General features: G+C 38.8%; 1 protein-coding gene across 5 annotated transcripts in view; it reads left to right on the forward strand.

Annotated features, from left to right (window-relative positions):
• The window catches only part of fam49a (family with sequence similarity 49 member A), a 35,027-nt gene extending 12,853 nt beyond the window's left edge, over positions 1-22,174 (forward strand). Inside the window, exons 2-13 of one of the 5 annotated variants that reach the window (XM_034579887.1) lie at positions 5,013-5,068; positions 12,120-12,199; positions 12,525-12,604; positions 14,810-14,931; positions 16,124-16,229; positions 16,373-16,509; positions 17,286-17,363; positions 17,779-17,895; positions 18,214-18,293; positions 18,675-18,801; positions 19,786-19,856; positions 19,945-22,174. In XM_034579887.1, the coding sequence (XP_034435778.1) occupies positions 12,532-12,604; positions 14,810-14,931; positions 16,124-16,229; positions 16,373-16,509; positions 17,286-17,363; positions 17,779-17,895; positions 18,214-18,293; positions 18,675-18,801; positions 19,786-19,856; positions 19,945-20,008 (975 nt within the window). In that variant the 5' untranslated portion in view covers positions 5,013-5,068; positions 12,120-12,199; positions 12,525-12,531 and the 3' untranslated portion in view covers positions 20,009-22,174. The remainder of the gene's footprint in view (positions 1-5,012; positions 5,069-12,119; positions 12,200-12,524; positions 12,605-14,809; positions 14,932-16,123; positions 16,230-16,372; positions 16,510-17,285; positions 17,364-17,778; positions 17,896-18,213; positions 18,294-18,674; positions 18,802-19,785; positions 19,857-19,944) is intronic. The other 4 variants (XM_034579890.1, XM_034579886.1, XM_034579891.1 and 1 more) reach the window with 4 other exon arrangements.
• The last annotated feature ends 294 nt before the right edge of the window (positions 22,175-22,468 follow it).

Consider the following 22,468-nt stretch of genomic DNA (forward strand, 5'->3'; position numbering starts at 1 on the left):
GGCGATGTCCCTGTTCTCCCTTCACCCCACCTAACATCCCTAAACCCAGAGCTCACTGGGCTGTTATGATTCAATCATCCATTCATCAGCTGTTGCCATGCAGAATAGAAAAAAAGACACTATGTAGTGCACGCACACACACACACACACACACACACACACACACACACACACACACACACACACACACACACACACACACACTCATGGGAGATTTGCAGTCTTCCAGCCCATTGAACTTCCATTAAGGGTTAACCCTGGTTTGAACCCTGGCCTGAACCAAAACACACACACACACACATCCTCTGCCATAGTAGACACGTGCACTCACATACACACGAACACTGAGTTCATCTCCTTGTTGAGAGACCTGAGCTGGAGTTGGTCTCATCTGGGACTTGTGCTTACTTTTTACACAGATTTGCACACCAACTCCCTTTGCGTGACCTGAAGCCATGTTGGAAATGTGCATTTTCCTGTGGTGGAGATGATGCTCATTCATGTAAATAATTGATTTACAGGTTCAGTCGTGAACATCAACAGCTGTCACGCTAACCATGGTTTGTACTGAGGCCTTCTATTAGTTTTATGGAGGACAAAATGGAGCAGCTGGTTTGACTGAATAAGTTTGGTCATGTTACACAAATCAAACATATTTTCATCTTGTAAGTTCAAACTGATGTTGAACCTGCACATCCAAAGTCTCTGTGCTCATCACTGCAAGTGAAAATACACAGGATATTACTGAATTTGTTCTTCTCCATTAACTTACTGTAGTGGAAATATATATATTTTTTTCTGGTCACGAGTTGTTGTAATTTTGTTGTTAGTCAAGCACATGCTATTAGGTGTTTTCACTCAGTAGTGACCTTATTACCGATGCACTCTCATGCCGGTAGTTTCCTCTTTTCACGTTTATGACTCATCCATTTGCAAATCACAGCTACTCAGGTAAGTAATTTCAGTTTAAATGGCAATCAAAAGATGCCTGGCAGACAGGGTTTGTATGAATATATTTTCAAGTTAATGTCAGCAGCTTACACGAACAGAACAACACTCAAGATAAATTATGTTTACATACTGTAGTTTTATGCTTTTGGTAAGAAAAGCACACTTCAGTCTGATTTGCATTTGATTGTAATATGTGCTCACTGATTTCTTGAGTACTCTTTCTTGAGTGGTTTGAGGCTAATGTTGGCCGAGTAAACACACTGTGAAAACACAGCTGATATGAGAGGAAGATAAGAGGAACTCGTGAATGTTCACTCTTATGGTTCATTAAACCCAGTGAATTGTGGGATATGGAGGCTTTTGTCATCTTGTGTAAACTGTGGCTACAGACCATCAGAGGAGGAAGTTCACTCAGCCCTGTCAAAGTCCAGTTGTGTGCGTTTTTCCATGTCCCACACATTAACACACCTCGAAGAGATCTGTACCTTCCTGCTTGTCACTAACAGAAGTTCTCTTCACATGAGGATCAGATTTGATAATGGTGCCTCTTCAGTTTCACTCTGCTTCAGTCAGTTTTGTTATACTTTCATGATTCATCCCCTCAGCAGCCTTGAAGTTTTAAGACAATGATGCCGTCTTTCTTTAGGTTTTTACATCTATTTTAGATGCACAACTTTTTTCATGGATATATTTTAATCTGTGAGTTCTCTCAGGATTTTTTCTGGCGCTTTCTTCTCATCATTGTCACCCGCCTGCAGTCTGTCACTCAACATCTACCCAGTGGGTTTTGGCAACCTCCTCGCCAGGCGTTCAACCAGAAGTGACAGCAGCTTTCATCACATACCTTCCCTTTTTCTAAACCGTAAACCATTCTAGAACGAATTGTTTTTATGTGCGTGTGTGTGTTTGTCCCCTCTGGGTTCCACTCTGTCAAATTCATTCACTTCCCCTATTTTAATGGATGTCTCCGCTGTCACCATGGAAACAGAGCTTTTAGACGAGGCCTCAAACGCGAGGTGTGCAGCTGTGAGTGAACGTGACAGTTACTTTTTTCATGATGGTGATGTTTTTGTGGTGGTGGGTGTTTGAGTGCTTTTGAAGGGCAATGCCCCAGTTTAAGTCAGGGAATCACCTGACACACTGACACTTGGAACTCACCTCAGTGTCAAAACATCAGACAGAATCACTATTCTGCTCTTTGCCCTCATCCAGACAGTTACAACTTGTCTGGAGAAGGATTGGAAGCTACACCAAAAACTGCATTTGCACAGGACAGGCCCTGCTCGCTGTGTGGAACTAGTTGAGAAGTCAGATTTTAGTTTTTCAATTCAGTATCACTTTGGTGACATAAGATAATCAGGACAAAAAGAAAATGTGGAGCTCAATGCGAAAAAGAAACTAAACTAAAGCAGTGGTGTTCCTGCATGGCTTTCTAAAATATGTCTTCCTTTAATGTCACATATAGGACCTATATCATGGTTACTGTATTATCTAGCCTCACTAACTAAAACTGCTTGTTGAAGATCTGGGAAGAATGCCATGTTCAAGGAACCATCTGGCCAAATAGTGGAGGTGAAGATTATAATATAACAGAAATTAAACATTTCCCTCTCGGTATCTCAGCAACTATAAAACATTGGATAAACACTGGACTTTTCACTGTCTCACTTTTCTCACTAATTTTAGGTTCAGTTACAACATCAACTAAATGTCCTAAACAAACGTAGAGTTTGATTCCAACATTACATTAACAAGTGAGATGGAAAAATGACTGGCTGAGAAAATATAGGAATAATATAGAAAATCTAAATGTATTATTTAAAAAATAAACACAACCAATGTTCATATGCATCACTGTCCTCAACTAAACCTCAGGATAAAAGTACCCTCACTGTTTAATAACTCACAATGGGACATAATGGACCTGTATTATTATTCTTCATGTTCCTGTGGGGACCCTGGAAAATTCCATTCCTGCTCTCTGTCCATGTTTCCTGAAAAACATGTTTATTTTTTAGGAGTCGGCGTGCGTCTCCCTCCTCTCTGTCTGGTTCCACCACCTGCCAGGGTGACTGACAGATTTACTGAGTGACTACTAAACTGACCGACTCATCTGTCGACTGCCTGGTTAAATGTGAGGCTTGTTTATTGAATAGGTGGCTCACCAGGCTAACGTAGTGGCTAAGTGGGAGGCTGGGTTGATTTTCTATCGGCGTAGCTAATAGCTGTTTTTTAATCTGGAGCCATGACTGCTGATTTTGTAAATGGAATTCCTGGCTAATTGGACTAATCATATTCAGTGCTACTGTGTAAATTAGCACACTGCCTGTTGCCATCTGTCGGTCTGGCTGGAAATACTGAGAAAATCCAGCTCCTATTGACAGAAAAGGGAAACAGAGAAGTGAAAGGAAGGGAGGAAGAAAGAAAAGGGAAGAAGAGAGTGGATGTAGAAGTAGACGCAGAGAGAGAGAGAAGTTGCATGTGTAATGAGTGAAGTGGGTGTGATGGTGAAGTGTCTGTTCTCATCAGTGCTCAGTCTGTGCTGTCCACATGGTGTTTTGGCAAATGGGTGTTCCAGAAGGGACAAATGAAGTAAGTGTGTGTGTGTGTGTCTCTCTCTTGCGTGACGTTGAGGTGAAGTCTGCTCATGTGTCTGGCAACAGGGAGCTGCCACACACTACTATCCCCTTATAAGGAGAATGACTAGTGTCCCTCTGGAGCATCCATCCATCCATCCATTTACAGCATCCCACCTCTTTTTTTTCCCTTCTACGCTCTGTTGCTATGCAGGTTCCACAGAGGAGAGGGGGGGGGGGTCATCAGAGATGGATGAGAACTATATATTGTGACGGATGGGAAGGAAGACAAACTGTATGAGTGTGTTTTAGCCTTAAATCTCTGGCATGATAGTTTGGATAGGTGACATGAACTAAGAGTGCTAATGGTTGGATCTTAAGCAAAAGATTACAGAATTATTGTGTGTGAGTACAGTTATCACTCTTCAGTTCTCTTTTGTCATGTTTATACGGATGGGTTTATTCTGTAAATGTGTGTATATTCTTGTTTATTTGATTTATGAACTACTGAGAAGATATAACGGTATCTGCAATATAAAATATTTTTGTTATGGTTATTTAGGCTGTGTAGAAACGGTGTCACCCTCACATACTGAGTACATTGAAAATATGTTTTTTAATTTTTTCAACAAACGTCCCACTCTTTTTTACAAAAATATAAGAAGTGATCTTAAGATATTGTCGTTTATGTAAATTCTAATCAGCCAATGCATCGGATAATTTAGTCTCTTAACATTGGAATTTAACATGGTCACATTATATCCGGTGTCTCAGGATTAGACCCAAAGATAATTCCCTGATCAAAATCTGCAAATGCCTAAAATTGTTGAAAAGTTGCTGCAGAGATTGGATCCAGCACCAATCAATTCACTTACACTGAGTAAACTGACAGTTTGCAGTTGAAGAGTTTGACTTCAAATTAAGGAAATGTTTCGTATAAAATGACAACACAAAATGAAAACAAGGTTATTACAATATCTAGATGCAGTTTTTTTGTTTTTGATATATAATATGAGTAAAGAGCTTCACATAATCCTGTTGGTCTTTTCTTCTTGCACTGGGCAATAAATGTCACACCGAATGTGTGCCACCCCAGTTTTTGACCGACTATGACAGTGCCCTCTATTTATTTATTTTATTTGATCTCCCTGCAGGAAGTTACTGCACAGCACACCCCAATGACCGACCATTAGCAGCTACAGCTTGTCACAAGACATTTAATACTCCAGTGAACATGCAGCAGACAGAAGCTTAATCAGCTTTATTTTGGATATAACAGACTAGATTTAGATTTCACTGTTGAATTATTCAGTGGTGTGTTTTGAGACGGGAGGAGGGGTTGTAGTTGTTTGCTTGTATGTTGGGAGAAAAGGTGGTTAATGTGGAAAGTCTGACAATGACGCGTGTGATGTGCAGGACCCACAGTTTTTAAAACATGCAAATATTGATTTTAACACATTCTTTCTTTCTTTTTTTTATCCTCAGAGAAAAAGAGAAAGCGGATGATATAGAGAGAAAGTAGAGGTCCGCCACCAGAGAAGGTACAGAATACGCACACTCACACACTCACACACACACACACACACACACACACACACACACACACACACTCACACACTCCTTGGAAAAGAAAAAAAAATCAAGCTAGTGTAGTCATGTTTGTATAAGACCACTCTCTAAGCTGCCACTGAGTCACATCAGCCCAGCAACAATGCTGTGGTTTATGTGACTACAGCAAAGATTAGCCTGCACTTGTTGCATTAATCCCAAAACTTTCTCTCTCTTGGAGACTGCTGTAGTGTTTGTTCTCAGGACTGTGGAATATTGAACATTTCAGTTCGTATTTCTCTGATTAAGGAAGGAGGAATGGTTCCCTTTTTTATTTTGTATTTTATTTTATTACTTTTTATGTCAGGTACCTATAAGATATCCACACCACACTGCTACATTGCCCTTATTGAAAGTGGACAGAGCATTGATCTGAGTTGTATAAATGTGACAGTTTATTTAAGCAATGTTCAGTAAATGTCCAGTAACTGCTGCTCAAAGGTGTTTGCTACAAACAACACAGAACCACACAAAATGTTAACAAGTTTAAACCATAGACTGGATGTAAAGATGGATGCGGTGTCCTCATTTCCTCCTACTGTCCAGAAATTAAGCCAAAATATCCCGAATATGAAAGCTGCCACCTTGCACCGATGATGGCATTTGGAGCCTGCACAGTAACGATCTGAGGATGATTTCTGTAGATGCATACGATTCACTAATCGCGTGTCAGCCTCCGTTTTACTCCATTTTAATACTATGACGTATAAAGAGCGCACAACTCCACCAAGGCTAACACCATAGCTCGCTGTGTTTTAAGAAAGTGACCTGGATCTGGCTTTTTATTTGGATCCACTCCAAAATGTATTAAGGTCTGCCTCATGTCATGTCCCACCCTTACATCAGTGTGATAAGAACTGCAGACAGAAATCATCTTTGAGAAAAATCAATATAGTGTGACCTATACTGCAGCAAGTCACCAGGGGACATTGGAAAGGCTGTCGTCCATCTTCATGTACAGTCAATGAATTAAAAATGAAGCTTTTCTTGAGGACAAACATGACAAATGAAAGATTTTAAATGGGGGAAAAAAATGAAATGTTGTTTCTGTGAGCATAACAAAGAAATCATTGTCTTTGGTTAAAGGTGCCCTGTGGAGTTTCCCTGCGTACAAACAAAAGCTCTGTTTACATTCAGTGTTTCTCAACAAAACACAATGAGGTCTTACAAACATGTTGACTTCATTTATTTCCTCAACAAGCGTTTGCAGAGGTCATTCTTATTCATTTAAATCACTTGCATTTTCTTAAAAATGTGCTTCTGTTTTAAAAGTAGGGGCATTGAAAAGTGCACCATAGATCATGTAAAAATACTTGATCTCCCTGATTGAAAGAAATGTAGATTTATTTCTCTTCAGGGTTGGAGGTGAACAGATAGCAGAAACACAGATGCTAGATATTATCATACTTTTGACATCTGATCCTTGTACTTCTCCTCTGTTTAAAAGACAAATATTAAACCTTGCCATAAAACAAAATGCCAAATTACATTCAGGCTTCCACGAATCATTTGGTTAGTCTCTTTGCCTGGAGCATGATTTCTCCCACAGCAGAGGTTGTTTCAGATGCCCAGACAGCAGCAGGGAAAAGCAATTTAAACGTGGCACTCACTTTGGTGCTTTAAATGCATAGAGTTTTTCTTTAATTATAAAGCACAGATAGCGTTGAGACTGCTGCACGGTTTCACCGGCACATTTTTTGAAGCAAGGAGGTATGTTTAAATTGAGGTTAGGCGAGGACAGTGGGGTTGTTGGGGGATTTACTCTCACTGAGAACAACTTGTGTAATGGAAAGGCAGGTCATTAATCAAGACCAGCAGTTGACTGACAGGCTAATATACAGTAGTTCCCCAGTCACACAAATCTCTGACCTTTTAAAGCCATTTGGACAACTGGAGGGAGTTGAAACTTTGTTTTAATCATTGATTAAAAAATAGTTTCTTTTTGAATAGACATCTTAATCTAACTTTTTTTTTTTCTTTACTGATTTTTTAAACAAGAACTTCTTGTAAATGACTCATAGGGAAATACCTTTTGTCTCCAATACTTACTTCTTTAAAGGTTTTAGTTGCACCCACAGCACATTCTTCACAGAAATATTCCCTCACTGTATATGCTATTTCAATTCACTTTAAGCCATGTCAGCTGGTAGTGAATACTATGGGAAAGAGGAAAGTCAAAGTTTCCACTTTCAGTGCAGCAATATTGATACGTGGTTGTGAAAGAGGAACCGAGCGGACAAGAAAATTCCCTGCGTGATTTTTCCTTCCCTGTCTGGAATTGAGATTCAAAAAAACGTCTCTTGTACCAGAGAAGTTTATGATTCTGTGAAACTAGGGGATGTGAAAGTTTGATTTCCAGTGGTTTAGAACAGAAAATGTAGAGCAGTTTACCATTTGCATGACCATGTATTCAGCTTGTATTTGTCCTGTCATAGTCTTGTAGATATTCTTTTACAAGACTTAAGTCTGCAACTGTGGTTTAATGCACATTACTGCTAAACCATTCAGTTCCACAGAATTACGTTGCATAACTACTAAATGAAGTTAAGTTTCTCTGCACGCTCTCTCGTGATCTCTCACTCCTTTTTTGTGTCTTGCCAGGGTTTGAAAGTTGTTAATAGCTTTTAAATAAACTCTCATCCAATCTTTTGACCTGTGTTCATCTCGGGTCACGACAAAGGTTTAGAGGCACAGTAAGGTGATGTGCTTAAAGCCATTAAGCTTTGTGTTACAAAGGGTGTCACTATCAGATTTGTGAGAAGGATTAGAAATGTGGCAAAAAAACTCATTCAAGACTCAGCCTCTAACTGTGAACAAGTTTTTCTGTGACTATTTAATGCATTTGGCAACTTTTCTGAGAGGATGAGACGGGGTTAAACTTCATCTGACTAAAAGAGCTTTTTTAACTTGCCTGTCAGATATGTGTCAATAAGGTTTTTACACAGATATTGTCTTAATCCCTCTCTCTATTACAAAAGCTGTAAACCTCATTTATTGCTTACTCTTTAATAGATGTGGAGACAGATGTAACCGATGTGTTAAATCTGTGTCGCTCTAAATCATTGTTTTCTTTGTGAACAGAAGCAGAAATATAGTTGTAACTTGCCAACGCTAAACCGAACCTTACCCATAGGGGTGGGCGATAAAACAATAGCTATAATTACGGTCGTCCTGTCGGAGTCTGCTTTCTCACCACTCTCCCTTTGACCTGCGCTCACTTTACACTTTAACAATAAACACCATCACTGATCACTAGTTATTAGAACACGTACAGGAGTTTACTTGTGTTTGTTTGATTCGCTCGAGAGTTTATGAGAAATGTTTAAACCTGCTACACAACATGAGACATAATGTGACGCGCACAGACAGTACCAGGGTAAAGTGACCGAAACGATCCGGTGTCATAATCCGACACCATCGATTAATAACTATTTTAGAATATAGGACTAGATGGTTAATATTCCATGTGATTATCAGTTTGTGTGTGAAGAGGGACAGAGACAAGCGGACACACACACACACACACACACACACACACACACACACACACACACACACACACACACACACACACACACACACACACACACTCTCTTCCAGACAGAAGTTCTGATTACAGATTATGATGCAATGCAGTGTTTTAACTTCTTTGTTGCAGAAGAAGCGACGCCTCGTTTATCCAGGAACATAAATATGAATTCAGCAGGTTTTTATAAAGATCAGTTCTAAGTGTGATTGATTAGAAAACATCAGAGGAGCCGGATCACTTGTTGACCTGTGTAGTGATGCGCCTCAGTGCAGTGAAGCTGATTTAAGATAAGATAAGATAAAAACTTTTTGATACACACACCAGGGAAATTCAGTTGTTACAGCAGCAGGCAGGTCAGAATAAATAAATAGAAAAAGGCAATAGAATTTTTTTATTATTAAATTAAAAACATGCTGAGTATGTACATTATATACACCTTTAAGTAAAGTGCAGTGCCACAGTACGAGCAATTTTTTTTTGTATAAATAAGTGGGTTCGAATTATATCGCACTATATATGAAAATCGCCTGATATGAAAAAAATTATCGTAATAAGATGTTTTGCCATATCGCGCAGCCCTACCCATACCCTAAAACATCCATGATTTATGTTATTGGGACTTGCTTCATGTCCCCGTAAGGAAGACCAATCCCCACAACATGAGTAAAATGTGGAGAACACACACACACACACACACACACACACACACACACACACACACACACACACACACACACACACACACACACACACACACACACACACACACACAGAGAGAGGGTCATGATTCAGTTTTATAATTCTCGAGATTTTCAATTTTCAATGAAAATAAGCAAGAACAAATTTTTCATTACTGTTTAGTATTATCATTTATATTGAATTATTTTTGTTGTTGTTCTTTGTCCGTGGCAAATAAAAACCAGAACCATCGTTGGATGTTACTGAGAAGCTCTCTGGTCTCTGACAGACCTGACTGTCAGTTGTCATGGAAAACTGTGCCTGCAGGTAGCATATCTGTAGTTTGGCTGGAGATTAAAGTGAGGAACTTTTTGTGGCTGCAGGTTAGGATTCCTCTTAGATAAAACAACTGCTGCAGCACATGTACCAACATGCCACCATTACACTGCAACTTGAATCCTTGTCAAGGAAATGAAAAAATAAACCAGCACTGCCCCCTTGTGGTTTACTTTTCTATTTAACCAAAACTCACTCGTTGCTGCATGAAATTGATAATGAAAGACATGCTAAGGTTTAGAGACTCTCCAGACTCGAAGCTGTTCGTGCAGGATCAGTATGCAGACTATTTCATCTAGTTTGTGATGTACATATAAATAGATGATGAGTGCAAGATGAGGAATGAATACCGTAAGAGAAAATAGTTGCCAGCTTGCTGGAAGCTGTGCAGAGAAATGCAGTGTGAGTATCATGTGAGCACAGTGACTCTTTTGTTGTCCCTTCACACCACGTTGGAAGTGAAAGAGAAGGTGTGTGTGTGTGTGTGTGTGTGTGTGTGTGTGTGTGTGTGTGTGTGTGTGTGTGTGTGTGTGTGTGTGTGTGTGTGTGTGTGTGTGTGTGTGTGTGTGTGTGTGTGTGTGTGTGTGTGAGAGATCTTATAGTTCCTCTGTACAGTATGAGTCTTCAACTACACAGTCACTTGCAAATACTAAATAGACAGATTCAAATAACAAGTTTTGTTCTCCACCTGTCATGAATGTAACGTCTGGTTAAATCTTTAAAATGTTTGAAGGTCACACTAGTTCCACTTGCGTAACCCTGACATACTGTGACGTTCTTTCTTTTTACCGCAATCCCGGCTTCATATATATTGTAAGTCTGAGGCCTGCTGTGATTACAGAGTTTGTGACCACCCTCCAAGGCTGGTGAAGTAAACTTTTCACCAGAAAATTGCTACCTGCCTTCTGCCTTTTGCCTCCAATAAAAAGTTTTTATAGTGTAACTGCTATTTACGACTCCCTCCCCGTGTTTGGTCACGTTCAGAGAGAATCCAAAAGAGCAGAGAAGCTGGTTCAGAACCTCAGGAGTTGTGTTCAGTGGCAGCGGGAGGATATTTTGCTTTTTCAGCCTCTTTACTGGCAAGGAAACATACGAATAGCTGCACAGTGTGACTTCCACTAGTACACAGTGCAATATAAATAAAAGAATTATTACTTGTCTTAATAACTAAGTTCCTGCTGTGTGTGTGCACACATTCTGATTAATACACACACAAACCATTAATGATCAGAAATAGCGTTAATTTTTATGTGCATGAATTTAAGTGAGATTTTCATTTAAAGATAATGCAATTGACTGAAGAGAACTGACCTCACAGGATTAGTCAATTAACAGAAAAATAATCAACAAAAATGTGTCTTTGCACACCAAGTCTGTATTTTTTTTTTTTTTTTTTAATTGGTCATCCAATTATAATCATCATGCATAGGAATATTGGACACTGAGTCCGATGCATTTTGTTTTCCTGTTTGTAACAAAAATTCGAAGTAGGAGATAAATTGGGGTTGAGCAGTAAGGATGATTTTGTGGTCCCTTGAAAAAAGAAAACCTCAGGTCCATCCAATCCTAAGGAGAATTTCCTTTTTATCAAGCTGCAATTATCCAGATTGCTTCCTGGTCTATTTCAGGATGTTAATAGTCCAGGTTGATTTGCTACTAGCACTGAGACCACATATTGGAGAGAAGAAAACAAACTTATGATCCAATTGATCCCGAACAGGCATCAACTCGAAAGCCTCTGACAGATGCAAACTTTTAATGAGAAACGCAAGTTTCTGAGTCTGTGAAATTGTATTTATTTTTAAATATGCCACAATTTCGGGCAGAAAATAGGGAAAAGTTGTGAGACCTTTAATCTCAAAGTAATATTATAAAACACATTGAATCCTTTTTGGTTTCAGCCTTTTCACTATGAATGCATGCTGGGGTTTGTTTACTTATAGCAAACTGAACATATTTGGGTTTTTAAGCTGTAGGTCAGACCAAATAATATCTAGAAACTTTTTCTGGAAAGTAAAAGCACCTGAGTTTCCTGTCCATGCTCCATTGAGGCAGGGTGTGTGTGTGTGTGTGTGTGTGTGTGTGTGTGTGTGTGTGTGTGTGTGTGTGTGTGTGTGTGTGTGTGTGTGTGTGTGTGTGTGTGTGTGTGTGTGTGTGTGTAAAATAGAAAAATACACTAAACTCATTAACATTTCGAGTTCACAATACTTAAGTATACAAACCTGAGCTGAAAAGGAATCTATTCACTTTGAAAAATCATCATTCCAAACCAAAAGAAACAACCTCTGTCGGGTACGAATCATGTTTGTGATGAAGACATTTTTCATTTGAACTCTTTTTGTCATGTACAAAGTTACCTTCACATAAATGTATTTTGTGTAAATGTACTTATTTATGTTGTTTTTTGTCTCCTGTTTTAACCATTGTATTTCGACCATCAGGTTTGCTGGGATGGGTAACCTGCTTAAAGTCCTAACAAGGGAAATAGAGAACTATCCACACTTTTTCCTGGACTTTGAAAGTAAGTCTGGCCAAGGAGTGGAACAAAGTGAGAAAAGATGGATGAAGAGAGAGATATGGGGAGGGGGGGGGTTGTGTCCAGCTCAGCATTTTCCTCCCTGTTAGCAGGTCTCTGCTCCCGACGACGAACCCGTGACGGACTCTGCTTATGCTCCCATCTCTTCTCCTTTGCCTTCTCCCCCTTTTCTTTTTCTTCCACTCAGTAATGACCGCTCGCTATTTCAGCTCTCATCTCCCACCTCTGTTCACGTAACTTTTTTTGATGACTTCTTAACATCACACTCTCTTTTCTTCTTTTCTCTTCCTTCCTTTTTTCTCTCTTGCAGAAACCAAATGGGGAATCTGTTAAAAGTGCTCACTTGCACAGAGCTTGAACAGGGGCCAAACTTTTTCCTTGACTTTGAAAGTGAGAACAGCTAATGCTTGTCTTTGTGCTAGGCCAACCCCTCCCTTCTGCATCCCTAAATTAATTTTTCCTTTAAGCCCTCGTTGGCTGCTCTGACTGGTCAGGGGTCAGCCTATTCAGCAATTTAATCATGCACCTTTCTCCTTTAAATTTCTAATGCTGCCTCTGAAGGCTGTTATTTTAATTTATGATTGATTTCAGTGCGGTTTAAAAATCTATTCTCTGTATGCCAAGATGAAGAAGAATGGAGCTGACCCTTGACCTTTGCTGTCAGTTTATACTAACTTGTCTGCATGTATGACCCTTTAGGTTCACTAACAATAGGGCAAATTTGATGCATATGTATGTGGCATAATGTAATTACTAGCATATTAGAGATCAGGTCATGTTACAGAGTGTTTTATCTTTAGCCTTGTTTCGCTTCCTGCACAGGTATGTTATGTGTAGTTACCAATTGATGACATAATCAGTATAAGTTCAATATAAGTGAATGCTGAAAACATTTCTCCACATTTGATAACTGAAGATTAAAACAAAAACTGCTCTGCTACACACAAAATAGACAATATAGCTAATTTTTAAAACGCAGCAAAAAATCTGCTATGGTCTTTTTTTCTAAAACCTCCCACAGAAAAAATACAATTAAAATAACACAATACGCCTCCGCTATGGCACCTCAGACGCACTCACAATGTAGCAAACCGCAGGCTTTGTTTATTCAGCAAAGAGGAAATGATGGGTGTGGAAGGGTTTTGAAATGCAAAACAGACCCCATACGCTGAGTTTTAATGTCAGTGATGCTCTATATTTAGAGCTGTTGTTGCAGAGTTTTGACTCTCTGGGGTCATGACAGCCAGAGCCTGTATTCTGCCGGCAGACACCTTAGAATTATGTATTTTATTATGGAGGTCACGATAGCTCACACACAAAAAGTTTCCCAACGACTGTAGCAGGCCGAGCTGACAACACATTTTTGGATTGTTCAGGGAGAGAAGGGCCTGCAGACCCTTGCAAATAATTGATGTTTATGTTAAGACATATTTGCAGGCATGGCCTTATGGTAGATTTTTAAAAAATCCAATTTATTGAATCATTCATACGCAGTAAAAAAAACATTGCTTCACACTTTTAAAACCACTATTAATTTGTTGCATGGCTCTTAAACAAGGCTCTTCCGCCGCTCCATGTCTCTATAAGAGCTCACAGCATCATGCTTTGGAGTGAATCGCCTGCAATCACACTTTAAAATATTTAAGCAGTGACACAGTTGTACTGTACTGTGTACAACTGAAAGCACTAAAAGAACATGCTAAGTTTTTCAATATATACCGAATATCTTATTACTTGTTCTTTTATTGTCAGCCTCCAAATATCGCTGCCTTGAAATACCCTTTTTTTCTCGTATGTAAACAAGAAACACAGTTTCTTTTGAAACAAGATGCAGAAAATGCATCCAGCTCTAGTGTATTTACTTAGAGATGTACATCTGGTTCCTTTTAAAGTTTCCAGCGAGTTCTCTAATTGCTGTGTAAACGTTTTCCAGTGTCATCAGTGTCGTTTTCATATTTTTTAGCACATGCATAATATTTGAGTTTTTTACTTCAAATTAAAAGCATCACGGAGCTCAAGGCAGCAAATGTTGGGGGCTGACTGTGGATGGACACGTATGTGGATATACTAACTACACTGTGTGTGCCACAAGTGGAAAATGTTGACTCAAGTGAAACTGTGGTTTTAGATTTGACCCACATACACACGGTTCATTGTGCTGAATGTTTTTTGTTCTTTTCTCTTTCTTACTCATCTTCTAAATGATAGCTTATCAGAAGGAAATGAACCAAATTTAAGGGTTAATTTTTATTGACAAAAACATTCAGCACTCAAGCCTTTGTTTTCCCCAGTCAGTGTTTCATCATGATTAAACACTCAGTCATTATTACTGTAACTAAAGCCATTTCACGTCAATGAAAATTGATTCTGCAATAAAAAGTTAGATAATTAAATATAAATGGAAGTTAAAGTTTAATATTTGTACAGTTTCAAATCAGTCAGAATCGGATTCTTGATGTGAAAAGGCAACAATGAATAGCTTTGTGATGTGTTTGATTTGTCAGACTGCTATTAGCTTAGGTAATTGTTGTGATGGTGAATGTTTTTTGTCAGCATATATTTGTGTATTCACGTGTGTGTGTGTTTGTTTGTTAGATGCACAGCCGACAGAAGGAGAGCGAGACGTGTGGAACCAGGTGAACTCAGTCCTCCAGGACTCGGAGAACATCCTGGTGGGTCTGCAGTCGTATAAAGGAGCCGGCCAGGAGATCAGAGATGTAAGGAGCATGCAAACAAGAACACCACAGCACTCCAACGCACAAACACTGTGAACATGACATGTCTTGTCATAAGCTCATTCGATAAACCAACTCTGTGCAGGGATGAAATACTATCTTTTTATACTTTTTCTTCTCTTTTCACAAACTAAGAACAGTATATACACTGCTCAAAAATGTTAGTCCAGCTGTTATTTAAGTTTACATAATTCAGTGCCTCGATGTTTCTAAAATTTAAGCAAAGAACAAAAATAAAGAAAATAACTGCTAAAAACATGAATAAACTTAACCATGGAGTACTCATTTCTTTCCTTATTTCCACAAGGAAAATGAAACATTGTTTAGAAAATTCATCCCAGCATTGTTGCAGAAGTTCCTACAAATGTGATGCACATTAGTTTGCTTTACTTTCGCCTTCTGTCCAATTCCTCCCAAACCAGCTGCATGAGGATGAGGTATAAGGCCTTGTCTACACGACTGAGGATATTTTAAACGGCTATTTTCCCCCTAATTAAAAAATAAAAAACTATTTCCGTCTACACGAATACCTGAACCAGTAGGTGGCGATATAGTTTACATCAACAATGTGTCAAATACCAGAGAAAAATGCTGTGGTCCAAGTAATATTAGGCGAGGGAAACTTCTGTGAATGCCAGTAATGTGGTGCAGTGATGCTAAATTTAGCAGCAATCTTGTAATTGGATCTAGCAGTGCTAATCGAAGGTAGAGAAACCAATATATAGTGGCCATTGCTGTTGTTTTTTCTGGCTCATGCTCATTACACAAAGCAACGGTGGGCATGCACAAATAAACTGTGATGTCGTCATTTCCCAAATGTTCCTTTACATGTTCAAAATGGAGTTTTTGAAAATCTGCACTTTGGAAGGCATTTGCTTAACAAGCCTTTTGCATGTGGATGAGAGGCCTAAACACAGAGGGGGAAAAGTTTTTTTTGCAAAATATCCACTGGAGACTGATCGGCTCTGTTTTCGTTAGTTGTCTTTTCTCACCATTCTGATAATATACACTTCAACTTTCTTTGTGCAGAACAGTAGGACATGACAGTGTCCTAGACATGTGTCAGAGCTTAGTTTAGATGAATCCTTTCCACAGCATACAAAGTTTGTGTTGCACCTGATGTTGATCATGGATGTTTTCTAACGTGGTCCTCCTTCTTTTTTTTTTTGTCAAGGCAATTCAAAACCCTAACGACTTCATGCTGCAGGAGCGAGCGTGGAACTCTGTCTGCCCGCTGGTCATCAAACTCAAGAGGTTCTACAGTTTCTCTATTAGATTAGGTACGTTCACAGCACTTCTTACCTTTCTGCATTTTAACTGGTGGTATCATCATAGGGTTTATATTTTGCCATTAATTAGTATAAACATATTTTTCACAATCTTTGCATGTTAATGCATTGAGTTAATGTGTGTCTGTCTACAGAGGAGGGCTTGCAGAGTCTTTTGGAGTCGCTGACGTGTTCGCCCTTCACACCCACTCAGCACCTGGAGAGGGAGCAGGCCTTGGCCAAACAGTTTGCGGAGATCCTCCATTTCACTCTGCGCTTCGATGAGCTCAAGGTCCGCTAAAAAGACACACCCACACACACCCACACACTTTCAGACCAAGAATCAACATCTCCCTGAGTTCACAAGTGGACAGCTTGATGTTCAGGAGTGAATGCACCCAACCAGCTAAAAGATGCATTTGAGATCCGATAACTTAGACCACATTTAGAGGTGGCTGGGCCACATTCTTTTCACTGTGTGAACGTAAATGTGTCCTTGCCCAAAATGAGGGAACGCCCCCTCAGCTGACATCCTCTGACCTGCTACAGTTTCATAATGAATCCAAAAAGTTTTCAGGTATAGCGATTTATCTGTGGCCACCTCCACAAAATTATAACTGAACATCACTTAAAGACTTTTCCCCCAAAGTTATTAAAATGTTATTTCAACTCTATGTGGTTGCTGCTACTACTGCTGTTGTTTTGCACAGTCCCTCCTGGCTCTGTTTTCTCACACTCGCACAAAAACACACTGACAACCACCATATTTATATATACTTAAACATATCTATTGTCTTGTAAATTCAGACTGGCTAAAACGAACATCATCATGAAGTTTAAACTAATGTATGTTTTTAATTGCATATAGTGTGGGAAAGTGAAATCTTATCACAAGTGTAAACAGGAGACTCATTCAGGACACATTTTAATATCAGGTTTGAACTGTGATCGGATCTCAGGAGTGATGTTGATACCAGGTCTGAACAGGGCTACAGTCTCGGTCACATGACCTTGTATGAAATAGTGTGTTTAACAGTTATGGCTAAATGTCTTATTGTTTTCCTTCAGATGAGAATTCCTGCCATCCAGAACGACTTCAGCTACTACAGAAGAACAATCAGTCGAAACAGAATAAACAACATGAATGTGAGTTGTCAAGAAATGATACATAACTCAGATCTACTTTCGCTTGTTCTGTGGTGACTGTCGTCTTTTTCCTGGGGATTTTAAATTCACATATTTCAACTTGTGTAACAGCAGGCTTTGATATTCCTATATTTATGATATGCAGAGCTCTCTCTGTCTAAAACAACAAACAGAATGACATCATAAATCTGTTAATTGTGTTTTCATGTGTCTTTTACGTCAAATCAAAATCCAGAAATAGGCCAAACTCACCACACTGTTGCTACTACTGTTAAAAATGTAGTTATTGTGAAAAAATGAAAATACTACTACTTTTCCAGCAGTGTAGGGATGATGCCTCTCCTCAGTAGAAGAAAAAACAAGTCTGGAATAAAAACAAACCCTTCATCTTTGTTCTTTGTTTCTGTACCTGAAGTTGGACATTGAGAGTGAAGTGAACAACGAGATGGCCAACAGGATGTCTCTGTTTTACGCTGAGGCCACGCCCATGCTGAAAACACTCAGCAACGCAACCACAAACTTTGTGACAGAGGTGAGAACACCAGTTATTGTTAGCGCAAAGTTGTCACACTTGTAGTTTAAAATTCAGTTGCGTGTATATCAGTCTGTCGCAAATTTCATATATAAAGAAAAGCAGAATATGTAGCATTCATTCTCATAATGCTGCCGCTCTGACAACTGATACCAAAATACAAATGGAGTAATCTTGGTGACACCTCATCTGACTGAAAAAAATATTTTACTCACATTAACACTGATTCACACTTTCAGAGGATGATGATTTCAGAAAACGTGTACAGTTTTATAAGGTCATGGGTAATAATGTGCCCGCTGTGTCTGTTTTCTGTAGAACAAGACTCTTCCACTGGAGAATACGACAGACTGTCTCAGCACCATGGCCAGCATCTGTAAAGTCATGCTGGAGACACCGTGAGTTACAATGCTTTGCCCCACACACAATAGGCCGTACAAGACTACTGCTTTTTATTAGTTGTCAACCATTCCCAAAAAGTAGTCGATTTTAATCAAGGGAGATCAGCTTGTTTGTTGATTCAAAAGCAAGTTAAAAACTTCAGTCGAAAAAATTTTGCTTTTGATGTGTGGCCGTGAGAACCCTGATTTCAAGTATTATTAGTATTTAAGGACACAGCTCAGTGTACAGAATGCTTGTATTGATCAAAGTGCATACCAACAAATAATGAATTGCCTGTATAGATTATTAAAAATAAATCATTGGCTCTCAGTTCACTCTCCTCACCATGTAATCTTTCTTTTCTGATCCTGTGTTTCTCTCTCTTTCTGTTTTTCTAGAGAATATTCGAGTCGTTTTAGCAGCGAAGAAACGCTCTTGTTTTGCATGAGGGTCATGGTCGGGGTCATTATTCTTTATGACCATGTCCACCCCAACGGTGCCTTCAACAAGTCCTCCAAGATAGACGTAAGACACACACACACACACACACACACACACACACACACACACACACACACACACACACACACTAGGTAATTTACGACTACTGTATTTTAGTAGTTGTCACCCATTCCCCAAAAGTAGTCGATATAATCAGATATGTTTGAGATATGCTTTTTGTTTGAGAGAGAGAGGGAGGTTGAGTAATGTGTTGTATGCAGTATTCAGTTCTGCAGTACATTATACTTGTAGTCTGAGCCTTTAAGATTTTGGTGAAATATTTAACCTACTTTAAAAAGTAAAATATTACATAATCAATATGCTATATTAATGCCAATATTGTGGCTGGCAGTCACAAATAAATCAATTTGTGAAACACTGTATGAAACAGAACAGTAGTAATCTCCCAGATAAATGCAGATGTCCACAGGTGGTACAACACTACAATTGTTTTATTTTATTGAAATAAACTTTAATAGTGAGTAACTCACACAAATCAACATGAGCTGTTCCAACACTATTCACATTATTAACATAATCTACATTTGACCTAGAAAATGTCCTGTTTAAATAGACATGCCAAACTTATTCACCATAATCAAACATCATAAAGAAAGTGCATGGTGGTAAATGTTATCCCATACTGTGTGTATTGCATCTCACTGAGGACCAAGCATCACTAGGCTTCTGACTTGTCAACTATTTTCATCAACAACAGCACCCCCTGCTGCATATCTGCTGTAAATACATTACCACTGCCAGTGCTGTATTACTGCACTGTGCTAAAACCACAGATGAACCACTAGTCTACAATGATGTTGATGTCTTGATAGTCAAGTAGTCTGTGAAACCCCTAACACACACACACACACACACACACACACACACACACACACACACACACCTGATTTAAGTTGTACAAATGAGTACAGCAGACCATGGATTTACTTTTTGCAGCAGTTCTTGATTTTCTGAGCTCTCATTCTAAATCTGTTGATTTCATCTCAGATGAAAGGCTGCATAAAGGTCCTGAAGGACCAGCCAGCAGACAACGTAGAAGGCCTCCTGAACGCCCTCAAGTAGGTTCCATTCCCTCTGTGTAAGCTGCTGCACACAGCAGTCATGCTAGTGACATACTAATATACATTTTTTATTATGTCCATTCAGATTCACCACAAAACACCTGAATGACGAGTCCACGCCGAAGAACATCCGGACGATGCTCCAGTAATATTTGCTCTTTTTAAAAAATATAGATAGATATGAAGAGGATCGATGCTCTGACCTCAAATAAGATGTATATGTTTACATTATTTAAAAAGACTCGATGTTAATACTTGTGTGTATTTGCATAGTCATTCCCTCCAAGTTATTGAAACCTGCAGAACATGTACCTTGTACTTTGCAAACAAAACAAATGAAAGCATCACGTGAATTGCCTCTACTGTTAACAGCTGTCAAAGCACAAATGATGGATACCTATCAGCCTTATTCTAGAACCGAGCTTTGCAAAGCAGCACTTGGACATAAATCAACAAGGCAGCATGAAAATCTCCTTAAGACTTGTCAATCTTGTGTTTGACAATGGAATAAGTGTAGCGTACAGATCTTAGTCAAAATTGTACTTGATGTTTTTGAAGCAAAATAAATCTTTTTCTGAAGCAGGAAAATTCAATTCTCAAACAGTTTCTAGAAAAAGTGAAGTTGAATCTATGTTTTCACTTAATTTACAAAGAATGACATTCAATGACAGGATGATACTAATCAATGTTAAGTGGACATTTCTGTTGCATTGAGGGTCTAAATGTTGAAGCAGATAAGGGATTGATCGGTTTGATGAAATGGTTCAAAGCATTTGGGTGTTTTCACTTTTTATACTTAGCTGTTGTATAAAATAAATAGATCCACTTTAAACAGTCAAAAGGTTCCTGTATGTCAACGTTTGCTTTTGCTGATTGAAAACGCTGTGATGATAAATCACAAAATCGAATCAACCAAACAAATATTGTATTTAATTGTTCTGTGACAGTGCTCTGAATGATAGTTGTGTTTTTGCCTTTTTTTTAAAAAAAATACTTTTTTTTTTTTACTGAAGAGAAAATCCATTTCCCCTGAAGAAAGGCCCAAAAATTATTTAATCCTAAATAAATGTGTTCTCATGTGAACACATTTTTATAAACTCTTTTGAATCTCTAATTGAAATTCAGCTTCTGAGAGACAAATGTGACCAGGTTTTTATTTTTTATATAAATTTTGATATTGTGACACGTTTAAAGCAACATCTTAGTGTACAGAGCCCTTGTACAAAACTCAAACAATTGTCTCAGATAAATAAAACCACAAATTTCACAACCTAAAAGCTGATAGTTTGAAATAATATACACACAATTTGCCTTTAAATTGGATTTTTGAATTAAGAGGACTGACTCAAGTCTTGAGCCTTCAGGCAGCTGTGTGTCATTGTCGCTCATCATAGAAGACTCATTGTGTATTTCTGATAGCCCAGCTCATTTTACTAATTTGACACCACAGACATTCCTGATTGTCCCTCGGTTCCTCCACTTGTAGCTGCTCCTAACCTGATCAAACTAACCTCGTTCACATGGTCGGACAATCTCATCACCTGTGATGGTTTTACGTTGTACTCTGTTGGGGTTCACTTTCTCTGTAAAGTTGATGAAGGTCAGAATTAGTTCATATTTAAGGATACAGATAATAAATATCTCCCATCAGTTTTTGGTTAAATTGTTCAACTTTTCCAGAGGAACAACTGGACTGACTTCTTCAACTTTATGACTTTCACCACATTATCATCACCTCTGTGAAGCTAATAACTATTAGCATTAAACCTGTGACACCTGTTCTCATTTAATTTCATAAAGCCACATATAGCCTCCACTGTACCACACACACACTCCTTCCCTTGGATTAACACATCATTATAAAATTAACATGTCGGGTATCTAACATTCAAATAGGTCTTGTTTATTTTTCACCCTTTTGTATTTAGTAATATATATGTCTGTGTGTGTGTGTGTGTGTGTGAGTGTGAGTGTGAGCCATACTTTTGATGCAATGTTTTATATGCAACAAGTGAAAACTACGTGGATGAGACTTAAAGTGAGGTGTACGTATGATACTGATATTTCATATCTGACTGAAGTGTTGTTTTTTAGGTCTTCTGTCATGATTGATGTACACAAAGCTTCCCTCTTTGCTGATGATATGCTACTGTGTGTTGAATGCAAAAATGTTTTTGTCTTAAACTGACAGTTTGACAGTTATTGTTTAATATTTCTGGAGTTCGGACTCTCTGTTTATATAAATGGCTTTGGCTTTGTATTGCGTTCTGAATGGGAAATATGGATTGGATAATAAAGGTGGTACATTTCTTACACATTCTACGTCTTCATTGGATTTCTTACCTGCAACATGTGGTACACAGGACGAGTTTGAGATCAAAGAACTGAGCATGGCGATACTTCAGGCAGGTCATGAAGAAAAAGCTCAGCTACAATCCAGTACATCAGCTGACTAGCGGATCTGAGTTGTGGTCTTTCAGCTGCTGCTCTCCCTGCCTCACGTTCCATGAAGGCCCATGGACGGTCAGGGAGGTGTGTTCTAGCTACCTAAGGCTTTATACATACGGGCAGGGAGGTCCCAGAAAAGAGCCATACTGCCAAATACTACT

This window comes from Hippoglossus hippoglossus, chromosome 24, assembly GCF_009819705.1.
Source record: "Hippoglossus hippoglossus isolate fHipHip1 chromosome 24, fHipHip1.pri, whole genome shotgun sequence".
NCBI lineage: Eukaryota > Metazoa > Chordata > Actinopteri > Pleuronectiformes > Pleuronectidae > Hippoglossus > Hippoglossus hippoglossus.